Source organism: Seriola dumerili, unplaced genomic scaffold (assembly GCF_002260705.1).
Source record: "Seriola dumerili isolate Sdu_G_001 unplaced genomic scaffold, Sdu_1.0 BDQW01000273.1, whole genome shotgun sequence".
Classification (NCBI taxonomy): Eukaryota; Metazoa; Chordata; class Actinopteri; order Carangiformes; family Carangidae; genus Seriola; species Seriola dumerili.
The window spans coordinates 1,383,079-1,406,499 of record NW_019174528.1 but is presented as its reverse complement, the minus strand read 5'-3'; the positions used below and the strand labels follow the sequence as shown (position 1 = coordinate 1,406,499).

Genomic DNA, 23,421 nt, shown 5'->3' with positions numbered 1-23,421 from the left:
ATTTCATTACCAATATATAATGTCATATATTATCTAATTAAAATAAAAACTGGGTAAAAACCCTTTAACAAATGTATTAAAATGTCAAAAGTGTCTGAATATAATTTATTCTGATCCCTTGTTCAGTTCCTTATTTATATTTAATTATTATTTTAATGGCTCAACTTTCTCTATTTGTATGTTCCTTTCATTTTATCTTATTTCATGTATTTCTGGCATCATGTAAATCCAGAATTTGCTGTCCTGGAGACAGCACACCAGATTCCATAAACAAAATGCGCCTCCTGCTCACATCTGTCACGTTCTTTGCATTCTCCCTATATAAGATATGGTAAACATTTCAAGCTGCACTCTTACAGTTACATTATGTAAGACCAAGGTGTTGTTTGCCCTGTGGAAACATTTGTGTTGAGTCTGAGAAATCGAGGCCACAACAACTCCCACAATGCTCCTGTTTTTACCTCTGCTGCTACTGTAGTTGTTTTTAACACTACAAACAGATTTCTCCCGCGTATGAGGTCACAGCTCTTGTTCTTGCTCAGTGTACAGTATGTGGGTTGACCTGGAGCAGCGAGCGCGCGCAGCACACCCCGTTAAGACAATCTGTTTTTAGTCACTTTCACACCTGATGACTGTTGACGCTCACTTGGTTCTTTCACTGCTTTAACATGCATTTCCCCAACTCCCCCGAGACTCCAGCTAAACTGGGAGATGAAAAACCAAGAAAAAAATTAAATAAAAAAAACAAAAAACACTGGCTCACTGTATTAATTCATTGTACTTTGCAAATAAAAACATGCCATTTTGTATAAATGCACAATAGCATGTGGCAGGAGCTTTTTCCTCTGTTTCTCTCACTGCTCTGTATTAATGAGGGAAAGTGTGGAGGATGTGCAGCTACAGATGTCACCAGTCTGTGATTGATTCACTTCCTGACCTTTGAGGAATCAAACTCATGCACGTGTGTGTGTGTGTGTCTGTGTGTGTGTGTGTGTGTGTGTGTGTGTGTGTCTGTGCAGATGAGTCAGATGAAGAAATATTGACTTGCTCTTTTTATGTTTCCACAATAATCAGAGTCACTCTCATTTAGTGCTGAACAATTATTTGAATAATTATCGAAATCACAATATGGCCAAGTGCAAAACCCAAATATACTATATGTGAAGCAAAGACCACCTGTCACTCAAAGAGGCCAAGCCCTCAATTGTAAGTAACTTTAAGCCTAAATAAAATGTAAACAGGTGAGTTATATAAACAGGTGTCATGAAGGAGGAAATTAGCTCTAGAGACCAAAACAGTTTTTGTACCAGGCTGTAAACATGTTTATTTCTGCTGTAAAGTTGGACATTTTAACATGGGAGTCTATGGGGACTGACTCACTGTTGGAGCCAGACTCTAGTGGCCATTAGAGGAACTGCAATTTTCAGCACTTTAGTGTTGGCTTCATTTTTCGGTGTTGGAGGTTGACGCTTACAGACGCAACAAAAATTACATCATCATCATTTTTCTTTTTTTCCAGTGAAAGTGAAATATGAACGTGACCACATCTATCAAAATAATCATGATATGATTTTTTTTTTTTTATCATTTGTTCCCTAATCTCATTCCACCTCATCCAAACACTGAAATCTGATCAATCTTTATATCAATGAAGATAAACATTGGAAATGTGCAACAGAGTTTCACAATCTGGATCTGAAGCCCTCGAAGGTGTGTTTTTCTCTGGGTAAGTCTCCAGCTGATTCATGGATGGAATAATCAAAGCTGACTTCCACTGAAAGCCTCTTTGTTCAGCTTGTGCTTTGTGAAAAGTGGATGCCTCATACTATTATTTTGAAAGTTTATTTATGTGCTACGTTCTCAAAAAAAAAGAAAGAAAGAAAGAAAAAAAAAACTAACTCGCAGCCTCCTCCTTGTGTAGGACGGAGTAGGTGGTTTCAAAGAGATTTCAATTCTCAGTGTTGAGCTCAGGTTGTTATTCTATAGTTTTAAAAGTTTGGGGAGTGGAGGGAGTCGTGGAAAAATGCCAGCGTCTCTCAAATGTAATAAAATGTATAAGAACAAACAGGGCTCAGTAAGAGACCAGGGTTTGACAATTACCATCTGGACAGAACTCCTTTTTCCATCCCTGTGTGGAAGTTTTTTCCGTGTTAGTCATCAGCTTCAGACTGTACTGAAGCTGTGAAAACATGCAAACAGAGGAACACAGAGAATTACTTGCACTGCCACAGTTCATTCACATTCATTCAGTTATCCATTCATTCTTTGCCATGTTCACTAACTTGTCTAACTCGCCATTCCCACCTGTCCTCCAGTAACGCCAGCCCCTCGCAACTTTCCAGTCATTTGATTCTGACTGACTGACTGACTGACTGACTGATGATATTTCCACCACTGGTCAGCAGAGTGCCGACCTGCAGTCTACCAAGCCGCTCTGGTTTCCCGGCTGCTCGGGAACTGCAGGGAAGAGGAGGAGCACTTCCAATACACTGAGACTCGCCTCCATTACAGCAAATAAACTACTTTGATTCCATGTATCATAATTACTAAAGGAGGAAGAGGAATAACTCAACATAAGAGACACCAAGCAGAGAGAGCAGGCTTAGTACTAACGACCATGACCAGCTCTACATTTCAAATTTGGTAAAAACGTTCATCTAGACTCAAGGACAAACTGATTAGAATTTAGTGGCTAAAAGTCCAAGTTCAAAAGTCAAGGTCACGCTGACCTCACAAAATGCAGTCTTGGGCATTGTTCACTTGGACCCAAGGATGAACTGATTAGATTTGGTGGCTAAAGGTTAAAGGTCATGGTGACCTCAGAAAACCCACAAATGGCTAATCTTTTATATGACTCTGGATAAACAGGATAAATATATAATAATATACAAAACCCAGACAATCCATCAGCATAGTTTTATTACTTAAAGAAAGACGTTTCTGTGGATAAATGCTAACTTGTTAGCTTAGAGCACTAAGATCAATGATCTACCAAAAATATAAGAATGACCTTGTGTAGCCCACATGTTTGCATCATGTAACACTGATGTTGATTGGTGAGAAAACTGTGAAACACTCTATTGCTGTTATATTCTGTGCTGTAGTGGGCGCACTTGTTTAATTTGTTCCTAATGATGCAGTCGTAATGCTTCTCACAAGACATAAATGATGATTAGATATAAATAAATCACAAAGCCAACAGCTGACTCTGCTCCACAGATGTCATTTCATTTTAAACGTTTTCTAAATATCTTTTTGATGACTTCCTCTTGATCTCTGTTTTCCAGTAATTAAATGCCCCTGACTTTTGGTCCATCAAATTAATAACAGAAATCAAATTAATTCCATTGAAAGATCCACAATAAAATCACTTCATTCAAAGCCCAGCCTACAGTCTGTGTGGCGCCTACAAAAAAATGAATGGAATATGAAATGGCGTCGTCTGTCTCTTGAGTTTGCGGGTGTTAAAATGTGTAAAGTGAGGGAACTGTTGGGCTGCAACACTTCTCCAGCTTCCCTTGGTCTGCTCTGGGAGGAAGAGTCCACTTTCTTCTTCTCTTTCCTAATGAGCTGCTGCTGGAGGTGACAGGCAGCTCCTCCACCAGCTCCAATCATTATCCTCTCTTGCCCGTGTAGTTCATGCATGAGTGCATTATGTGCACCTCCCCGAGCACCCTGCTGCAAAGGGACAGTAAATAGATACCGTGCATGGAATGAGCACGAAGCAAACCCACTCTCAATTGACAAAGGGACGGTTGTTTGCTGCTGAACAGAGACACAGTGTTGATGAAAAACAGACGGAAGCCGCTGTTTGTTTCAACATTTTTCCACTGCTGAATAACAGACCAGGAAATATTTGCATATGTTGAGTCATTTGCCAATATATTGGCACTGTGGATGATACCCTTCCACCTCAGCCAATGAGATCCTTAACATCTGAGAAAGGAAATTACTTTGCTGATGGTGAAATTGGAATTGTGTGTAGGTGCTGAATAATAATCCCATCTCCTCAATGTGAAATTAGATTCATGGAAACACTACTTGGATCACTGATGGCTTTATTATGTGCCACGATTTCATCTGAGTGCTGCTATTAAATCTCACGCTGCTTCGTCTTGGTGGCTGCTCGACCTCATTCATCGTTTTACCGCATCTCTCAGAATTTGTGCTTCTCAGCACAACAATCAAGTACAAGGTCAATTTTTCCTTATGTAACGATGTCATTAGTCACAAAACAAATCAGGCTCATGCTAGCTGCATTATATTACCCACACTGACACTTTGAGCATTATGAGATAACGCAGTGACTGAACAGCAGGGCAGCAGAGTCACACAAACAACATGATGTGTAGTTTTCAATACTGTACATCATGAGGGACGAGGAAAGCAACCTGCAGTGGCTGTAGTAGTGACGGAGGCAAAGGAGCAAGTTAGATCACATCATGGGGGTCAGGGTGGATGTTTGTTTTATCCATGGCCGTTCCACAACCTTAACCTTTATTATTGTAACCATGACGATGACAGTCCTCCAACCTGAAGGAAGTAGCCCACTTATGTCAACCCAAACTGACACTACAGACGGTACAGATGGGTCTGATCCGAGGGTACACTGTAAAAAATCCTAATTTTATGGAAAAAACTAAGTTTTCTAACAATAATTTTCTGTTTTTTTAATTGTGAACAAAAGTCTGTAAAATGAAAGAAATTATTTGTGAATTAACAGCCAAACTTCTATTTTAAGCATTATGCCAATAATAATGAATTACATTTATTTCCCATTTTTGTAAAGAAAAATTATTGTATTATTTGTACAGTATTTTCTCTGCTTTCTTAAATTACATACAAATCTGTGTAAAATGACAGTAATTATCTGTAATTAAAAACGTAGCTTGTTATTATAAAGGTTAATGTCCATATGAACAATTTAAAGATCTTCTCTGTAATTTCAGGGTGAATCTTATTAGTTTTATATTTATGTGACTTCTACATTCAAACTTTGTAATTCTGGATGAAATGTAACAAACTTTTTTTCATCACATCAAACATTCAAACTTCAAACAAAAAGAGTTTGAAGTACTGGAATGTATCCCAGCATGCACTGGGAGGAAAGCAGGAAAAGGGTTTATCACACAACAACAACAAACAATCACAAACACACACACATTCAAACCTGAGAGAGTCCTCAGTGAATTAAATGTGCATGTCTTTGTTCTAGTAATCAGAGTCCTGGAGGAAACACAAGGAGAACATGCAACACTGCAAGAAAGAACCAGGGATGAAGCTGAACCCAGGAGCTTCTTGCTGTTGTCTTCCTGCCTGGACTTTACTAGGCTGTGTGTTTGTGCATGCACCATATTATATGATGGTATTTTTATGGTATATTTTTATGGGTTTTATGGTATATGATTCATATAGCATAAAAGAAAACAGTACAAATGTGACAATGATCAATTCATTTGCTGTGGCCCCCAGATTCCATCAGCTCAGGGAACCTTGTTCAATAAACTAGATCTTCGGTCTGCAAACACTAACATGTGGTGTTCTGTATACTGTACCGTGTGTGTGTGTGTGTGTGTGTGTGTGTGTGTGTGTGTGTGTGCGTGTGTGTGTGTGTGTGTGTGTGTGTGTGTGTGTGTGTCTGTGTGTGTGTGTGAAGTGGCAAACTGCTGTGACGTCATTGGTTTGTGAACTGCCGTTTTGAAGCCTCGAGTTTGGGTTACTGGACGTCGCCATCTTGGTTTTTTGGTGCCAGAATAAACCATATCTGGATGAGAGGGTGGAGCTGGGGAGGAGGGAGGGGTGGATCTGACCTGTGTCCTCGAGGACACCAGGTAAACCCACCTGCATCAGCAACCTGACAGCAACAGGCTCCTGGCTGAGCCGTGCGAAGATGCTGCTAACACGGTTAGCTGTCACAACTGTTACATTAGTCTTACAAGGCTAATTGCAAATATCATATATGTGAGAGTAATTGTAATGTTATTGTAGCTGAAGTTAGCATGTGTGCTAACGTTAACTGTAAAAACAAGTGTAAAACGTTTTCTAACACTAAGACTGATGATGAATAAGCGCTCCTGGACTTTTTGCACCTTCCCTCCATCACTTATGGACGGCTGCAACAGCTTCCAGTCAACTGTCAGACTGTTGCTTTCCTCAGAGCTATGAAGTATTATTTTACATTCTTTTATAAATTTATACTTGTTACTAAATAAGATTTATCCACCTCTTTATAGCAAATGTGACAGTGAAGTTCACCTGTCACCTTCATTCACAACTGTATTCTATGTTTAATTTGTCACAGTTGCGCTGTCCAGCTGTCAGGATAGGTGCATGAATGTCTGCTTCAGTTGAGGATTGGTTTGAATATTAATCAACAATATTATACATGAAATATTTGTCTACACATTTTTGTAAACATCAACGTTATCTTAACTTGAACTATCACGACGTCTTGATGGACAATGTATTAACCAACATTAACGCTGCGCCATTAACTAACGCAGTCACTTAAACTGGGTCACATGTGGAGAAACACAAACAAACGTCGTTAGATTAACGTCGATTAAATTCACCTTTTATATTGGCTTATGATGAAACCTCCACAGGCTAACCCAGGTTGAATGTTGTCATTTATATTAACATATATTATATGATATAATATATATTCACACACACACACATACCACACTGGGATTGTACAAGGTCTAAAGTAAAAACCACATATCACAAGAAGTAATGTTACATTAAGTTTATAAATCAAATAGGTATATAACGTTTGAGTTGAGTTTGAAAAAAAAACACAAGCTAGAGTGGGCACTCAAGGAAAAAAAAGAATATATACATATTTATTTTATTTATTCATTTTTATTTTTATTTTTTACTTTTTTTCACATAAAACAAGAAACAATGTCAAACATAGTCAAAGTTCACTGCTTTGTGCTTGAAAAAACAAACAAACAAACAAACAAACAAACAAACAATAAAGCCAGAGTGGGGACTCAAGCCTTCCATGAAACCTGGAAAAAGAACTACTGTAAATTGTATGTAATGTAAATAACCTCTAGATGGCACTGTTGACTGTCCTATTTGAAATATTTTTTAATTGCTCCTGAACCACTTTTAAGTCAGTCACTGCCGTCCAGTGCGCCCCTTACTTCATTGAGAAAACACAGTGCTCTCAGTTCATTGACATACTGACAGGAGACTCTCACATTATACTGTATGTGCACAGACGTGTCCTCAACTCACTGAGTCGCCAGGTTCATCAAAAGGAACAATTAGGCTGTCCAGAAATGAACGAAGGCCTTTATGTCATTGATGACAGGCAGGCAAATCCAGGCATTTTGGTATAAGCAGCTTATCAGCTCTAAATCCAGATGTTTTCTCCTGGAGGCGTATCTTTCACAGGGAGCCACAGAATATATGAAAACAGGGGTTAGTTTCAGTTTCAGTTATATAACAGCAGTTGGTGCACACACCTCTCCAGTGCTGCTGTAGGCTTGGCAATGTTGAGGTTTTTGTTAATGCTGATGTTAATGAGAGTTTTTCTAAATCCTGCCCCGATTCCTTTCTGCTACAACAGATTCACAAACACATCTTCTCTCTTGGTGTGTGCACTTAAAAGTTGTATCATTACAGGAAAAAAGAGATAACTAAAATAATAATTATATTTATTATTAATAAATATTATATAAAATGATATAATAATTGCATTATAGCCTTAAATGTAGTCAGGGCAGCCTTAAGTGAAAGCCTCATATTAATAACACCTGCTCCCCCAGTACAGAAATGACACAGACAAACAATAAGCTGATATGGATAATCAGGTCATGTTCTATGTCATGTCCTGAATATGGTTAAAACCAGGATAACGCATGACAGGGACTAGTGTGCATGTAAAGATAGCCTCCTAATTTACAGATTATGTTGATGGCATGACACAGAATGGTTGAAAATTTGAATAAAGTTAAATTTGAAATAATAAAGTATATAAAAGTATTAGAACTGTCATAAAGATTATTATGAAAAAAACTTCTTATGTGGGAAGTGTGCGAATGTGTAGATTGTTATAATTCCCTCATTAGTTATAATGAGAGAAGTGTTGATCGGTCTTTATTCATCACACAGTCATTAGGTTTCTGTTGGTGTTAGCCCAGTTGTATGTAATTATTAGTATTAGTATTGACAGAGACAGTTGAGAAAGAGTATCTCAGCGTAGCATGAGGTTGTAATTTTACATGGTAGTTGGTTCAATCAATCAATCAGTCAGACTTTTCCAACAAACAATAACCCTAACCCAAACAATGTAACACAAAGTGCTTTACAAAATAAAAGTAATAAAAAACAACCCCTCACACACACACACACACACACACACACACACACACACACAGAACAATAAATGACCAAATGATAAATAAAAACAATAAAAAATAAGACAATAATAACAGGAACTGAGCAAATGCTATCATGAATCTCAGAGCGATAAAGATAAAATGATAAAATGATAAAACAGAACACATGTATTAAAGTGAGTAAAACCAGAAATAAATGGTAGGGTATTAAAAAAAATCAAATAAAAAATGAAGACAAAGTAGTAAAGATAAAATAATAAAGTGCTAAAAGAGAGGAGATGCTTGGAAGTAGAAGAAAGTAAAAGAAATAAAATTAATAACCAGAAATAAAAGTAAGGCACTAAAAGTAAAACAATAATATAATAATAATATATTATATAATCATAGAACACAAAAGTACATACCAGTAAAACATCTTAAAATATATAAATAAATAAAATTAAATAAAACCGGACTAAAAATGTAGGTCTTGAGTTTGCTGTTTGGTATAAATCTCGCGATAACTCGCAACTTGTATTCTCCAAGGAGAACGTACGCATTTTGCTTTGGCGTTCTCGCGTCACTTACTTGCCGTTGCGTCGAATAACGTGCGTATCCTACTACTACTACAACTACTACTACTACTACTTCTTTGCTGAGTTGAGTGTTGAGTTTGTTAGAGGGAATGCCAAGCGGAGAAACATTGGTTGGAGAGGCAGACGGAAACGGCGGCATAATGGGTGAGTTTCCTTACAATTTTAAACCTCTAACCCTGTCCCGTTTGCGTGTGTAATGTCGTCCCCAGTGTGACGCTAACTTTTTGAATAGTTCAGCCGTTGTTTGGCGACCACTTTTACTACGTAAGCGAAACGAAATGCTTGGAAATAAAGTGAGATCCCGCTTGGGAATAGTCATGTAGTGTTTAACGTTAGCATAGCCCCCCCATTACTAACTTACTAACTAACTAACTAACTAACGGCTGGTAGTTTATTGTCTCATTGCTTTTCCCGGCAACGTAGCTACACACCTCGTAATTGTGGTCTTCTTCCGGTATGTTTGGCGTGGAACCATAGCACCTATTTTAAACTAAAGTTAACCTAGTTCACGCCGGTTGCTACCGCCCACCATGCTGTATTGTGGTGAAACGTTACCTTAAGGTTATTGTTAACATAATGGGGATTAAAACCAGGTTTAAATGTTGAAAATCCGTAGCTGTGTCTGTTGCTTGGTGTTTTCAACAACGCCGAATTGAAAAGTGGATTTTAGCGAGTGTTACTTACATTATATAAGACGACGTCTAGCAGTCAATTTAAACGCTCTAGATAGCACTATTGGTAGATTTCTAAACGGAGTTTTGGCTATGACATCTATTATTTGACGTTATGGTTTGATTTTCGCATGTGTTACCCTGCTATATCTTGTGTTTTTGTCACGAGTGAGTAGCTACCCAGTTTAGATTCCTAGTGTGTTGTGAACTTTGTGCTGTTTGCAGTGTGTGAGGAAGAAGGAGCTTCATGGGTTAGCATGATCCTCCCAGGTGGAGAAACAGGTCAGCCCGCAATACTGAAAGCAGCTAACTTGTCAGCTCAGGAACCTTTTCTAACCGCGCAAGCGCACGGACTGCGTGTGTGTGTTTGTTTGACTGTGTCTCTTCAAGCGCACCTGCTATTTTGGTTCATGTAGGTGTAGCTGAGGTGGAATATAAATGCGAGGGTGTGGTAATTAATAAGTTCACTCTTTGCCATCACATCGCTGCTGTCATCGTTCAGAAACAGCAGCAGTGCCAAACACAGTGACGCATGACAGCTCAACAAACGGAAAGAGGCTGCTTTCAGGAAATCATGCTGATGTTTTAAATGGTGCAGAAATACATGATCTGATCTCACAGCACCTCAAGTCTGCATGGTGTGGGTTTTTATTTAACTCGCATACAAGAATGATAGAACCAAAATGTTGTGTCAGTTTAATATCTACTGTCATAAATGATCACATCAGACCATAAAATGAGACACAACAGCATTTGCACCAGGTCTGCAAAACAATCATCAAAATCGCAATATGGCCGAGTGCAATGTCCAAATCACAGGAGCTGCAATTTCTATGATAATGGTAAAATGTGTCACAACATTGTTGTGCGTTGTGGTACTAGAGAGATGCCCCCAGCCTACACATCATATTCTCCAGACGTAAGAGAAAATTTTTTGTTTGGTACACATCATCACAAAAATCATGTCATCAATTTAAAATTTTTTACAATGAAAATTCATACTGTATCCAGTGTTGTATTGTTGTTATGTTTCGACATGAACAAGCAATTACGACCACGCCCACTTAGAGAGGAAGTGTACCATTTCTTATCATTGCAGCTGCTTGTAATGCATCATATCTTTGATATGATCCCTCTGGTCTGACAGCCCTGCCGCTTTGTGTATTACACACTGGAAAGGTGCATCTCTCTCCTCCCCACTTAGGAATGGCAGCATCTTGAACCTTGGGTCTAAGTCAGAGCCTCTGTGCAGGACTTGCTGCACGTCCACACTTTGCCGTTCAAGCTCCTGTTTCTATAGTCTGCCTCATCTCTGTTACTAAAGTGGAGTCTTCCTGTGAGATACAGAAATGCTCCAACAATTTAGCTTTAAGTGGTGCAATCATTGGCCATCATCATCATACAGTTGGCTGATCTTCCTCACACGTGGTGGTGGTGGTGGTGCTGCTGCTTTTCACTGGTCACAGTAGCTAATCAGCTGTGATGATGTCACCTTTGTTGAGTGTATGCACATCATTTGCACCTTTCCTTAGTTTCTGTTTTAGTTTGTGCTTTTCTGTCAAAACATAAAAGGTTGTATTTATTTAATGCGTGGTGGCAGGTTTGCCTCTCTACTCCGGTCGACTACGGACATGTTGCTGGAGTTGTCTGTTACAGGCGCAGGTTTTTTACCGTGTATATTCCACTCCTCACACACTTCTTTCTAAATATATAATAATACCGATTATTGGTAATCAAGGAGAGAACAGATATTTGGAGCCGATATGCCAGCACAAAACTACTGCTGTAGAAGGACACCTGTGTCGTCCAGGTGTTTCTATTATTTTGTCCACCCCATTTATATCAATGAATATAGGTAAATAACAGAAACACCTGTATAATATAACACAGCTCCACACACATCCTCCACAATGATCATCAACAACTGTCTAAAACAATTTAAATAAAAAGTGACCATTATAACCTCCATGCAGGAGGATTTACTGCAGGACTGTTGTGTTAGGCTACATCAGTTTTAGCTAGATGTTTCTAATAAACTGAACACTGAGTGTATATTAGTAATTATCAGTTGTATGTACAGGCTGCAAAGAGCCTGAATGGAATTAATTGGTAGATATTGGTGCTGTTCTCACCTGTGAACTGATTCACCTGGCAGCTTAGAGATGTTTTTTTTAATTTAATAGTTTTATCATATATTATTATTATCACCAAATAAGATCTTTTATCCCTCCCCTTTTTGAAATTGTACGCAGTAACACGTTTACTCAGAGATATTTTATTTTATTGGTTAAGAAAACACAACAGTACTGATAATAGGAAAATGCTGAATATTACCATCAATAATCAGTCGATCCCTAGTCTGAGGAACATAATTCTTCATTTCCCAGTTGGTGTCAATATGCTGACAGGTCACAGTGACATCACTGAATTGATGTATTGATCTAGATTGATAGATTGTTATACCCCTAACTGACAGCTGAGTTCAGTGCAAAGCAGCTGTGGACAACAGACACTGTCAGAATCTCTCACACTAATTTATAGATAAATGATTTAAAGAGGTTCCTGCTTTTAACACAATAAACGTTAATTACCTGCTGGGGAGGGATTAGTTAAAATGGTTTATTTACTTTTTAAGTGTTATTCCATCACTGCTGTGCATTTGCTCAGTGGCAGCAGATTGACATTGCGCCAGAAACAGAGACGTCTATTCTGAGCAACATTTTTCATCAAAATAAAGACAACTCGCTTTGCACTGCCTCAATTGAAAGAACCTACCACCTGTTTGTGCAGCTCCTCCGACCTGTGCACCGTGTGCTCTGTGTGTGGTGTCAAAATACCAACACAGACGGGCAAAGGGAATTTGAAGGTCAGGAAATTACCAAACCCATGGACAAGAAACAGGGCTCTCAGTGTGATGACAAGAACATTAATAGATCATTTCCATCAACAAGCACAGGAATATTTCTCTATTTGGCAATTGTATGAGGATCAATAACAGCATCGATTTAATTTCTGTTCCTGTTTAGTTTGTGGGAGGTTGACAGACCATTATATCGTGCCATGTTTTGGTGTTAAATACCTGGCGTTGCATGTCTGGTAAGCAAAATCAACAATTGAACTAACAATATTAAAATCTAATGGAAGTGGTATCACCACAACAAACATCTAGAAGAAAAGCAGACATCTTTGGTCACAAGCTGTGGGACACAGATAAATGTGCTCCATAATGAGTAATTCAACATCTAAGGCTATCAAGGGACTGTAATTGGTGATATCTTGCAGCCAGAGCCAAGTGATATTTCGTCTGTGCTGTTTGCATAGTGCCAATGACATAGCACAGATGGGCAGGTCAGGCATTCAGCCAGACTGACAGACTGACAGAGTGTCAGATGGCATGGCAGTCAAATACCAAGGGGAAGACTGACGACTGCACTGAGTGTGCTCTCGGTTTGTTCTGGTTTGTCCGTGTAGAAGAGTTTAGGGCATAAACATAATATTGATCCTGTAATTTGTTTCTATGTTCATGGCTTCAGATCTGATTTTATACCACAAACTTGTGTCATGATTGAGATTAGATTTTTAAAATCCCAAAATGAGACATCAGATCAATCTAGTCTTCAGAAACTCCCGTTAAACTGGACTAACAACACACTTTTAAGGCTAACAAACTCTTAAGGAATCACCGTAGATGGACTTGAAAACACTTACTAGCCTAGCAACATTAAGGCTCAACATTAACACTGTAAAACACTGTAGTTACGCTGGTATTCTGTTGAAATGAATGGATACGTAATTGTGTTTTTTAAACCTTTGTTTCAGGAAAAATATGATGTGTTGCACCTCTACAGCAAGTGTTGTATTTACTTTCAGAGTGACTCAAATGGATTTAGCGATGTTGATACAGTGGAAGAAAACATGAATAATAGTCTGAGTAAGCAGTATTGCGTGACTGCTTAATTCATACTGTTGCATAAATTGTAAGACAATGTTGAAGTAATCCAAAGTATTTAGAATATGTTGCTCATAATGAGTCATCTAATGGAACAGGTTTCGGGGACGTATTCTGTGATCTGTAGTGGAAGACGGTGAGAATTGAGTGGTGCAGAAAATGTGCGGAAAAAGACGAGGTCTGTTATTTAGTGGAGAAAAAGAAATAATCCTTAATTATTTGGAAATTATTATGTTTTTTTATTTATTTTAATGCAGCCTCAGACAGGTCTGTTCTGATCAATTAATTATTTTGCGAAGTAACAAAAAAGAAACATTCTTCTATGAACAGCATTAATGGACATTTGGCATTTTATGCTGTCTTTTGCTGAATTTCCACAGTCGCATCGCATTGCTAAGATATTTGGTATTTAAAACATGAAATTTCTTCCACATCGTGCAGCTCTAATGTGAGGGGAAAGTTTGATTTGGGACATTTTTATGTGCCGTGTGAAAGGAGCCGAGTCGTATCAACAGAGAACTCTGGACGAATAACTGTGGGATGATGCATGAAATTTCTGCACTGTCCTAAGGTCGTGGGAAGGGATTTGTCAGAAAGCATTGGTATCCTCACTGCTGTCAGTTCATACTTGGTGCTCAGGGCCCTGCCTCTGGGCTGGTCGGACCTCCTTGTAACCCCAGCTTCCTGGAGGCTCCCCACATTGTTTCCGCTAGTTTAACAACCACCAGTGCACCCTGCATTTTTCTGACTGTTATTGTCGAGTTGCTTTCCTGTAGTGATTTCTTTGGTCAGTGACGCTGTGTTGGAGCTCAAGCTGAACACAAAGTTTATTGGTTCTCTTTTAGAGAATGGTATCTGAACTATTTAATGAGTGGTGCCTTAAAAGAAGCAATGCCTTCCTTTGGTCAACCCATCTAAATATTCCAGGAAGTTGTAAAACATCTTTTTTTTTATTTTTTTTTAAGCATACATGCTTACTTTGACTTTGTCTAGTGCAGTGGTAATTACCACAACCAAGTTTTTGAGTTGTTGTTTTTTTGTTTGTTTGTTTTTGTAGTTTATTTATTTATTTGATTGGGACAGTGTAATTTAACATAGTTTCAAAAGACGGCATGAAACTAATGTGTTGCACAAAGAGTTTATAGCTTTTGCTTATTTTCCACTCCTGTCCATAGTTGGGCTTTTACATGTATAATTAAATCGGTTAAAAGCAAAAACAACACATAACAGACAACACAATTGATAATATCCTATAATTAGCTAATAATATGCAGATGTACATTCTCAAAAGAGACGACAACAGCACAACAAAATACAAATAGTCAAACAAAGACAATTAACATTAATTGTAATTAACAATACAATTAGCTAATAATAAGTAAAGCTCTGGTTTGCTTTTATCAGCACTTAGCCTTTGTTGTGAAGGAATTTATATCTGGAGCTAACTGGATTTCAGTTGGTCATGTGTTCCACAGTTGACAGCCCTTTATGGAGAAAACTGATTGTCCAAATTTAGACCTATGATGCCATTCATATATCTGGAGAGAGACTCTAGGGTTAAACTGCTGATACATTTATAAACTAATTCGGAAAAAGCAGAGTAAAGATGAGTAAAGCTCTCGAAACCAAGTAGATTGTATCTTTTCAGTATGTGATAGTGAAAGGCTTTTTGTCCGTTATTTTCAAAAACACAATGTGCTAAACTTTTCATTTAGTGAAACTCAAAGTCTCAAAGTGCTACAGTAACACAGAACACACAGTAGGACAGACAACAGGTGGGAGCTCCCACACCTTTGAACTAAAGTATAGCGAGGTAAAACATGGAACCGATAGTCAAGCCAAACGGTCCGACCTGATTTCTCATATTATTTGCCAGAAACAAATCTATCAACATGATTTGGATCAAGTTCAGCTCATTTTTTTTATTAGCAATATTACCTGCTGATGCTCTGACGCACTTATAGAGAATGCAGCTACATTTTGAACAGTTCGATTATAAACTTCTCACCCGTGTTCGAACGACTGTTTGAATTTTGAATAAAAAGTGACATCCCTAGTGCAAGGATGTGAGGGGTCTGACTGTAGATGGTGATGCTTGAGTCCATACTGTTATACAATATCTGTGATGACAGATTACAACCAAATAAGACAGTAAGACAGCTCAAGTGCCGGTAACTGAAATTTGATGCATAATCTGACTCAAATTCAGCAAGTAATTTTCTGAAGCAGTGTACGTGGTCACAGTTGTTTAATACAGTGCTGCACATATCAGCGTACGTGACACATCTCCTGTTGATAATCACACCGTAGCCACAAAATGTCGGAATAGCAGCAAGATTGCTGGTGATGCTTTTTATGAACTGTATGTGAAAGAGCACAGTGTTGAGCTGACATCCCTTTCAGTGCAACCAAAACCAAGCATTTCACTTCAACATCCTGCCGTTAGTCTCTTCGCGTGTCCCTTCACATTAGAGATGAAGTTGTGTTCTCAGACGTTAGTGCACTGATTCAGGCTGGATGTTGGTCAGCTGTCTCCACAGCAGGAAGCAGCAGGCCCAGGGATGCAAGCCAGAAGTCTGATAGTCTGTTTTGAAATGTGTGTGCATGTGTATGTGGTTAGTGAGTCCAGTGCGACGAGTGAAGGATGCATCAGGTTAAATTCAGATTAACCGGTGACAGCTCCTATAAACACACAGGAAATAACTGTTCAGTGATACAGTACAGTTACTGTAGTGTAGGTCTGACTTTCGTTGATGCATAGTGCTGTAGTAATGTGTTATGTCAACAGTCAAGGACGTTCTTTAACCCACTGACATCTTCAAGATGTTTCTATTAATATCTTTGGGATAATACAGCCATGGTTTGAATGTTAGAATTTTTAGACTCTAATCTCCGGTTCATATTTTTGCAAGATCATGTGACTCTAGAAGGCCAATGAGGAGGCCTCTAACATTTGGTTCATTTTAGGCATTTATTATACATTTATCTACCATTTTATGTGTATACTGTGCTATTTTTAGGAACCTAAGACTTTGATAAACCCATTTCAATCACCAAAACAATTCATCCACATCAGTAAAGGTTTGTTTTCACAAGAGATTTGAAGAATTTCAAAAACCGATCAACCAATCAATTTTTCAGCATTAGGGACAAATTAACTGTTTACAAAGTGTTCTCGGGCAAAAGGGGGCTCATTATAGAAAGAGCTGAGATTGTTCTGAAAATTGTGATATAAAACACATTTAAAAAGGTGAATTTAAGAGAATATTTAAAAATTGAGAAAATACCCTTAGGCCTCGAGGGTTACATCAGACTGAAACCTGTTCTCCAGATTCATAGTAGTAGTATTCATTCATATACCAAGAGGTAGCAAACCTGCCAGCAGATAAGCAGAGCTAAGAAAGAAATCCTCTGTGATTTTAAAGTGCTTTTTTTTACTAATTTCTTTCTGTCTCTCTTCTCTGTGTTTGTGCACCTGCCTCCTCGACCTGCCTCCTTCGACTGCCCTCCAACACAGCTGTAAGTACTCTGACTCACATCGGCCTGCTTAGTCTCTGCGCTCTACAGACCGAATCAACTGTAGTAAAAATGGCTCATAAAAATTCACTGTTCACCAAATGCTCATAAATGCAATTTGTTTTTTGTTTTTTTAAATATTGCGTCATTTGAATCTAGTGACACCTACAGCCTAAAAGGTCTAATATGAGATCTTTGAGGTTATAGTTTCACCTTTGTCTCACCAGGATTTTATATTTTTTGGTCCACAGCAACAGAAGAACCTGGAGGGCTATGTGGGCTTTGCAAATCTACCCAACCAAGTTTACAGAAAATCAGTGAAGAGAGGTTTTGAGTTCACACTCATGGTTGTAGGTGAGTAATGATTTTGAATTCTCTTTTATTGCTTTAAAAAAAAAAATTTTTTTACATAATTTTCTGCATTTTCTATTTTTTTGTGTCTTTATCAACATGGATCGTGCATAAAATTAAACTATGCTAATGCATCAATCATGCATGATGGTGATTTGAACATGTTTACAGCCTGGTACAAAAGAGCTAATTTCCTCCTTCATGACAACTGTTTATATAATTCACCTGTTTACATTTTATTAAGGCTTAAAGTTATGTCTAATTGAGGGCGTGGCCTCTTTGAGTGACAGGTGGTGAGCGTATGCTTGCCACAAACCAGCATGCACTGAAGTCTTAGCTCCACATGCCCCCCTCCTCTTTGACCATTTTTGGATTAGATGGGAATTAGGGGCAGAATCAGACACTGCCAAGATGGCGACGGCGGGGCAGCTCACTCTGAGCTTCAAAACCGCTCCTCCATGAGGTCACCCACAGGTGATTACGTCCATCTTTATTTACAGTCTATGGCATTGATCTGAGGCAAACAAACACTGAGGGAATGACGTTTCTCAGTCTGTTTGCTTATTGAAATGAGAAGATGTCTGTGTTACAACTCACCATGTTGGTGTGTTGAGCAGTCATGCGTTTCTCAGAAGCTCCAGCAGTCATCTGTCCAAACACATTAGAGATAATTGTAGTTGAGGAGGAGACGTTGCACATAAAACAGAAAAAACAAGACTCCAAATGTTTGCAATTTAGCAGCACAGGCAGCCCACCGCTGCTGCATATGTGTGTTTGCACTTGTGTGTGTGTGGCTTGTGTCTCTTGGATTGTGTGGTGGTGGTGGTGGTGGGGGGGGGTTTCCTGTCATTCCAATGATGCAGCCAAAGTGAAAGAGCCAGAGCAGCTGATTTAAAGCGAGGCACACCCACAAAAACCCTTCCTTTTCTTTTTTCCTGCACGTTGTCCAGGGCTACCTGGGCAGGAAGAGGCGCTGAATGATTTCACAATGTCACATCCTGTCCACTGAGTTTGTGGCTTTCAGTGTCTACCTGCCTCCAGGCCTAAAGAGCCTGTTTCCATGGCGATCAGAGCACCCTCCTCCTTCCTGGCTGCATTCATGTAGTCACACCCTGGAGTTTCCCCCCGCTGTGTACTGGCAATTTTGTGGTGCAGCGTGTAATTAGAATAGCAGGGTAATTTGCCAAGTCGAACGCTTGTCATGCCGGAGATGAAGTGTCAGGTCGTCTGTACTTTTCCTTCCTTTTCTAGGGGTTGATTGGAGTGATATAAAACACATTTTCCAACCAGGGCGGGAAACCCACTGGTAATGCAATTTATGCGATATCATACAATTTATAGAAAATGCATGTTTCAGAGAGACAACAAGGAAGTAATAGAATTAATGTCATAAACAGTTCCCTTGTTAACTGGAAGGGAATTCTGCCCTTATCAAGTAAAGACAGAGAAAAATTAAGCCATCAAACAAATGTCTTACTAAATCTAAATTACCACTTCTTTTCATAATTCATCAAAAAACAAAGAAATTGGAATTGAAATCAGTCACTGTTGTAAGTTGTCGTAATTACCAATGTTATGTTTACAATTCAAAATGTTAAACTAAAATACAGAATTTGTATTTTTATGCTGAAGTCATAGTTAAAGGTCCCCTGAATGACTTTTTAGAGTCTGTGGGTTCAAGTATGTTGTAGTGTTGGTGTGGATGTGGGGGGGGGAGCTATTGTTGGCGGACAAGTGAAAGTGGGCCAGAGCCATTTGTTGGTCAAAGTCAATATTTGGCAGTGATTTACACATTGGCAGGAACTGACCTGGATGTCGGCCACTACAGCCGGAGCTCATTGTGTTCGGTCCTGGTTGACAGAGAGTTGAATGCTCTCATTTGTGTCCCTTTTGGAAAGAATACCTTCACATAACTGAGAGGGGCTTTCAGGAGGAAAATGGATGGCTTTGCCAACAGATATGTGTTAAACACTTGTGTCATGCCGCAGACTTGTTAAACTTTTACTGTCTCCTTTAGAAAGGGAAGTCCCATTCATAAACACAGACAAGTGGAGAGAACATCACTGCTTTCATACGATAATGTTGAACACAAAAAAATTCCCTTTTTTCTCATTTCATCTGCAACATTTTTAGCCAGTTTCTTGAACGCCCTGTTAAATGAAGTGACCTAATGCAGGCTGCTTGTCACAGGTCGAACTTTACCTGCTTCCCCTGTAACAGCCTCTTCCATACAGTGGGAAGTTCTTTTGAATAAACCCCCATGGAAATTTCCTTTAAAGGAAATGTGTTGGCTGCAGAGTGAGCTGTGCTCGGCAAGACTGGCCCCTTCTGGTGCTGCAAACTGGGATGCCTGGCTGTAATGACACTGAAAGGCTTCTTTATATATCCTGGTTCAGAAAACCTAAAAAATATTTTACACCAGTTTTCTAGACCTGGAAAACTCATGGAAAATAAGAAAATCTACAATGTCTTGAAATATATTGTGTCGACCTGGAAAAATCACATCTTTGCATCTTTTCATGACCCAGAGCACACATCCAGCAGAGATTCTCAATTATGTGCTTGAATTTCAGGAGTCTCATATTGTTTTTGTTCTAAAATGAAACATCATTTGATTCCACATAATTAATATAGTTAATATATCACTAAATTTTGTAAAATCCAAAATCGAGGCGATCTTCTGTCCTACTTCCAAATTAGACTTCCTTGATTGCTGTACATTAACATACATTAAGATTCACAAGTAGCCACAGAAGATTGCTTCAGTGGACATCTGTGTTTGCTTCTTGATTTGGTCTTATCAGTCACAGCTTGTCCTATCACATGATCCTATTGCTGAACTGATCAATGACGTTCTGCTGCCATGAACACTTTATACTCAGTTCCACCTCGTCGTCGGTCCAGGCAAAGAAATCTCTGATGTTTTTCACCACTGCTGTTCCCTGTTCGTAGTATTTTCTGCAAGTACAGTGCGAGTAGACGGTCTGCTTCCTGTTAACACCGGCATGCACATGCCCAGTGTACAACACCGGTCATTCGATATGAGTTTAAAGGCAGGTAGTTTGGACAGAGCTGAAACGCTCGTCTGCAACAGTGTGGACCGAGTCTGACTCACAGAGCAGCGAGGGTAGAGAATATTTTTCAGTCAGTCAAAGCCAATTATCATCTCATCAGATCTCCACAGCTAATGTCAGTCTTGTGGCAGAGTCATCACCATAACTCCTGAGCTTCATGATTGGTTCTTGTGTAACCAGAGCTCCTCGTTCGCCCTCTCCTCTCACTGGGCCTCGATCAGTATCTCACCGTGTGGCTCTTTAGTCCCGCTGTTGTTGTTAGCTCTCGGCTTCCTTAATTCAAGCTGACATTTATACCATATGCATTTCACCCACAGTTTGCACAGAACAACAGCCCTTCCCTTGGTAACCATCAGTCTCCAGTGAGTAAGAGCTCTCCGGTTCCCTCTCAGCCTTGAACAGATGTTTCATCACAGACCAGTTGTGATCCCTGAAACGTTTCTGTTGAGTTTGCAAGATAAATGTGGCTTTACCCTCTCGGGGAAAACATTTGCCTCCGAGAGAGCGTTGAGTGAAGGATCCTTTTGTATGATGTTCTTCATCACGCCGTCCTCCTCTCGTGGAGCGTTGAATGTTGTTGGCAACAGTGGCAGCATCTTGGCCCCGGCCACTTGTAAAGGTCAGGACCGGCGTATGACTGCCTCTTCTCTCACACTGAAGCTTTTGTTCAGCCGCTCCTTGTTGCCCTCCGCTCACCCCAGTCTTAACAGGCGCACTGCTGATGGTATTGGATTACCACAGCTAGGCGCTCCCGGTTCATGCAGAGTTTTTGTTATTATTTAAGCTCCAAAAAGAGCCTGGATATGTGCTTTAGAAATGACGTGATTAATTTAACATCAAAATTGTACCAGATTAATGTTTTGTCATTAAATTATTCAAAGTTTACCAAACTTAATGAGCTACTAACATTAGCATGCCTGGCTAACTATCTGACTACGTATAGCATTATAACTAATGCATGCTAGCTAATATTAGTATTGCTCCCAAAGCGAAGAGTTAGCATTTAATTAATTAGCTACATAATTTCAGGGATTACAGACAGTACCGTCATGGAAATACATCAGAGTTCAGGGTGACATTAGCAGCTCTGTGCTGCTCTCTGTTGGATGATTTATCTGGAGTTACTTCAACAAACTCATCGGTTAATCCAAATCCTCGAGGCCTCTTCTCTTACGGACTCGAGTGAAACAAGGTTTTAAAAAATGTTCATAAAAAATGTGACTTTACCAGATAATCATTAAGTTCTAGTTAAAGAAAAAGTTGTTCCATAAATCCTCTCCAAAAGAGGGGTGGTGGGTCTAACTGGAGGGCTGGTTTCTTCTGGTGTGATATGATGCAGTTTGGTACAATAATAAAACAAAGCATTTTTCAATTGAGAACTTGAGATTTTCACTAAAGAAAAGGAGCCTGTTAAATTTGTCTAAACACAAGTCGCCATACAAGAACTTCCCCTGAATAAAATCCAGTTTATAATTGATAAAAAATTCTGATTTAAATCAGACACTTTCTGATCAAAGAATAACAAAACAACATTTTGAATCTGGGTGATTGAGGACCGTGTTTTGACACCCAGCCCTACCCATCTAGATGTTGTAAGTTGTTGTTGGAACAGTAAAGAACAGTTGAAGTGTTGGCCTGGTTTCCCTTAATGACATTGTTGTACAGTTGTGTTTTAGCAGAGTCACTCTCACAGGAAGCGTTGCAGTGTGGCTGATGAGATGAGATGATAGGAATAAGGACCAAGAAAACAAGGCAGTAATGACCCATCAGCAAGTGATGTCATGGGTCTTTTAACCTCAAATGAACTGAATCTCAAACTGTCAAAGTGTGAAGACCAAGAAGATTAGGAATGGAGAGTATGCTTTTTGATTTCTGTTCTCCTTCCTTTGTTAAAGTGAGACTTCATGATGACTGTGGTGGTTGAAAATCCTCCCTCCCCTCCCTTCCCATGATTCTCTGATTAGATTCCTGAAACGCAGACAGGAAAAGGATTTGGGAGGATAGAACTTGCACCCTGGCCGTCTCTTTCTTCATCTCATGTTAACGCGTGCCTTTTAAAGAAATTTAAAAAAACAAGGTTAAAGGGATTTATTTCCTGTGCTGAAAAAAGCTTTTGAATCTCAAACATGTGAAGTATGTGAAACGGCAAAAAGACTGCATTACTAATGCAGCTGATAAACATCTGGACATTGTTTCATGCGCCTCAGTCTGGCATGAAAAAGAGGATTAAAAACCAAGTAAGGCATGACATGCATCTGTGGAGTTCACTCCCACACACTCACACTGCTCTTTGTCTTTCAGGGGAATCTGGGCTGGGGAAGTCGACGCTGATCAACTCGCTCTTTCTGACGGACCTCTACTCCCCCGAGTACCCGGGTCCTTCGCACAGAATAAAAAAAACTGTACAGGTAACACACACAGTCATTTCACCTGCTGACAAACTGGTCCTTCTCTATGTTCATTGTGGATTTTCTGTTGGTTTGACGTAAGGACTCATCTTTATTCCTCCGCGCCGACGACAAACAGAGCTGCAGACATTTTGTTTTCAGGTCGTCCGTGGACACGATATCTCAGAAACGCATTGAAGGAACTTCTTCGAATGTGGTACAAACATTCACTACAACTCAAGGATGGACTGATTAGATTTTGGTGGCTAAAGGCCAAAGGTCAAGCTCACGGTGACCTCACAAAACACGGTTTTGGCCTTGTGAATGCAGTATTTCTGTAACGCCTTGAAGGAACATCTTCAGATTTGGTGCGAACGCTCACTTGATTTCAAGAACAAACTGATGTATTGGTGGCTACAGGTCAAAGGTCAAGGTCACGGTAACCTTACAAAACATGAATTTGGCCTTTTGAACCCAATATCTCCAGAACTGCTCAAGGGAATCGCTTCCAATTTTGCACAAATGTCCATTTGGACTCAAGGAT

General features: G+C 39.3%; 1 protein-coding gene across 2 annotated transcripts in view; it reads left to right on the top strand.

Moving 5' to 3' along the window:
- Positions 1 to 8,911: 8,911 nt before the first annotated feature.
- Positions 8,912 to 23,421, top strand: part of LOC111230530 (septin-7-like) — a 30,364-nt gene continuing 15,854 nt past the window's right edge. For both annotated transcript variants that reach the window (XM_022757289.1, XM_022757288.1), the window contains exons 1-4: positions 8,912 to 9,073; positions 9,546 to 9,547; positions 17,317 to 17,419; positions 22,792 to 22,898. In XM_022757289.1, coding sequence (XP_022613010.1) covers positions 9,019 to 9,073; positions 9,546 to 9,547; positions 17,317 to 17,419; positions 22,792 to 22,898 — 267 coding nt within the window. In that variant the 5' untranslated portion in view covers positions 8,912 to 9,018. The remainder of the gene's footprint in view (positions 9,074 to 9,545; positions 9,548 to 17,316; positions 17,420 to 22,791; positions 22,899 to 23,421) is intronic.